The following is a 2,462-nucleotide window of genomic DNA, read 5'->3' on the forward strand; positions in this document are numbered from 1 at the left end:
ACAATGTTAAAATAGTCAATTTGACATCAGTGGTTCAACCGTAATTTTATGAAGCTACGAGAATACTTTTTGTGCACAAAGAAAACAAAAATAACCACTTTATTCAACAATTTCTTCTCTTCCGTGTCAGTCGACGCACGTTCACGAGAGTACCACAACGTATGCGTGTGATTATGCTGCTGACACAGAAGCGTTCTGATGTAGAACCCAGATGCGCTACGCCTTGTTTGCAAGCAGAGGAAAGCACACGCATGCATTGTGGTACTCTCTTGAACGCGTGTTGAAGACTGACACGGAAGAGAAGAAATTGTTGAATAAAGTGGTTATTTTGGTTTTCTTCGCATGCAAAAAGTATTCTTGTAGCTTCATAACATTACGGTTGAACCACTAATGTCACATTGGCTATTTTAACGATGTTCTTACAACCTTCCTTGAACGTGGTAGTTCCCTGCTGTCTATGCAGGGTTAGAAAGCTCTCGGACTACATCAAAAATATGTTAGTTTGTGTACCAAAGATGAACGAAGGTCTTATGAGTTTGGAACGACATGAGGATGAGTAATTAATGACAGAATTTTTGTTTTTGGGTGAACTATCCCTTGAATAATAATAAAAAAAAATCCTAAAAATCTAACTTTTAAACAGTAGTGTGCGTGTATATATACATATATATATATATATATATATTAGTAATAAACTAGTATACAGCATGCATACTATGTACTGTAACAAAAGTAAGCAAAGTACAACAGTATTCTATTCCAGACACACCCTTTCTCTTCTAATCAAACTTGTCAGTGCTACATTTGCTATGGAGGAGCACTACTGTCCCCTACAGGAGGCATATGCTATTGTATTGCATATTCAGGATGATGTTGAAGAGGACACTAGAAACCATTATGGAGTATCATCAATTTCAGTGCCTGAACTACTGCCATCATTTGCATACACCCAGTTTTTCCCACAGGTAATGACAGGTAAAGAGCAAAGGACCATAAAATTGTACATGTTCGGAATTTCATGACTTTATAATAAAAATGGGCATATCTTGACTGCATTTGTAAAAGATCAGAGATAACTGAACATATATATTCTGTTTTATACATTGCCATTATCAGTGCTTTATAAAAAAGTACACAGGTTGACTATTTATGTGGCGTTGAATCTATTGAAGTGTGTGTCTGTTATGGATTGAGCAGGTAGCTATCGGTGCATTGAATGAATAGAGTATCTCACTCCTTTTGCAGTTCCAGTCACTGCAATCAATGCAGGTGCACTTCCTCTCTGTGTTATGTGTGCTGTATACCACATACACACAGCAGCTCATCCAGTCGCACAAACCAGAACAGTGGAAGCTGCTAGAATGGCTGAGACACAATGCATCTTGGTTATTCACTAGGAAGCCAGTCTGTTGATTTCATTTGTTTGATAACTTGTGGTGAATGTTGTGTTGCTAATGTCTGAGAAATGATGGAGGCTGTTTCAGTGCTCAGAGAGAATTGGATCTTTTTGTCAGTGTCGGTGATGCTACATTGTCACATTTGCCTGACGCTTGGCAGATATGTAGATGAGCCTGTTTGTTCATAAATTGTTGGCTCTGTGTCCTTGGCTTATGAGGCATACTGGCTCAGTTGAGTTCAGTGGGCATGGTCTGTGAGCTCATCAGCATGATCTGTGTGTCTGATCGGGTCAACCTGTAAGCTGATAGACTCAGGTGTGTCCAGCAGCCGGGGCGTCCCCTAGACGGATGCTGCCAAGGAAGGTGGTGTGGTTGCTCATGGAGATGGATGTGTCCTCGTACACCATGCGGATGGAGATCCTCTGGCGGGCTCGCAGCAAACACACACCCGCGGTGTAGCAGGTGTTGAATTTGCGCTGGCCGGTCTCGATGCTTCGCGTGCAGCGCAAGAACGGAGTCTTGTCAACCATCACCTCATAACTCGCTATGTCCGTGAAGTTCAGGTAATACACCTGTTGAACACACAGACACACACAGAAAGTAAATTGGGATAATGGTTATTGATTTCTAATCATGTTAAAGTATGTTTTATTGTATTTGTATGAAATGTATACTGTATTTATTTGTGTATAAGCAGTAGAGTTAGTCCAGGGACTGTACTCACTTCTACCTGACTATATATAAAGTATGTTCCGTCAAGTAGGACTTCCAGCTCTCCAGAGCGTGAGTGCATTTTAAAAACTCTCTGATGGATTGAGATCATTCTCCAATTTTTCAACACACCTTCTGACAAATCTCACAAACAGACACCAGTAAATACTCAATCATCTGTTGTGATAGCAGCGATACATAGTTAAGACACACACACACACCAGGGCTCAACTTTAAGGAGGTTTTTCTCCGATTTCTACTTGCCTTGTCAACATTTTCACTGACTCTAACACCAATAAATTATACATTTCCACTGATCATTTCATTATTAAAAAAAAAAAAATCACACACACA

At 40.0% G+C, this 2,462-nt stretch overlaps 1 protein-coding gene across 2 annotated transcripts in view; it reads right to left on the reverse strand.

The window, feature by feature from the left end:
- Window positions 1–660: 660 nt before the first annotated feature.
- Window positions 661–2,462, reverse strand: part of LOC107655915 (ectodysplasin-A-like) — a 62,412-nt gene continuing 60,610 nt past the window's right edge. Inside the window, exons 7-8 of one of the 2 annotated variants that reach the window (XM_016443539.1) lie at window positions 2,122–2,243; window positions 661–1,969 (exon numbers count right to left, since the gene is read on the reverse strand). In XM_016443539.1, the coding sequence (XP_016299025.1) occupies window positions 1,709–1,969; window positions 2,122–2,243 (383 nt within the window). In that variant the 3' untranslated portion in view covers window positions 661–1,708. Of the gene's footprint in view, window positions 1,970–2,121; window positions 2,253–2,462 lie in introns of both variants that reach the window. The other variant, XM_016443538.1, reaches the window with a different exon arrangement.

This window comes from Sinocyclocheilus anshuiensis, unplaced genomic scaffold (genome assembly GCF_001515605.1).
Source record: "Sinocyclocheilus anshuiensis isolate Anshui unplaced genomic scaffold, SAMN03320099.WGS_v1.1 scaffold860, whole genome shotgun sequence".
In the NCBI taxonomy this organism is placed as follows: domain Eukaryota; kingdom Metazoa; phylum Chordata; class Actinopteri; order Cypriniformes; family Cyprinidae; genus Sinocyclocheilus; species Sinocyclocheilus anshuiensis.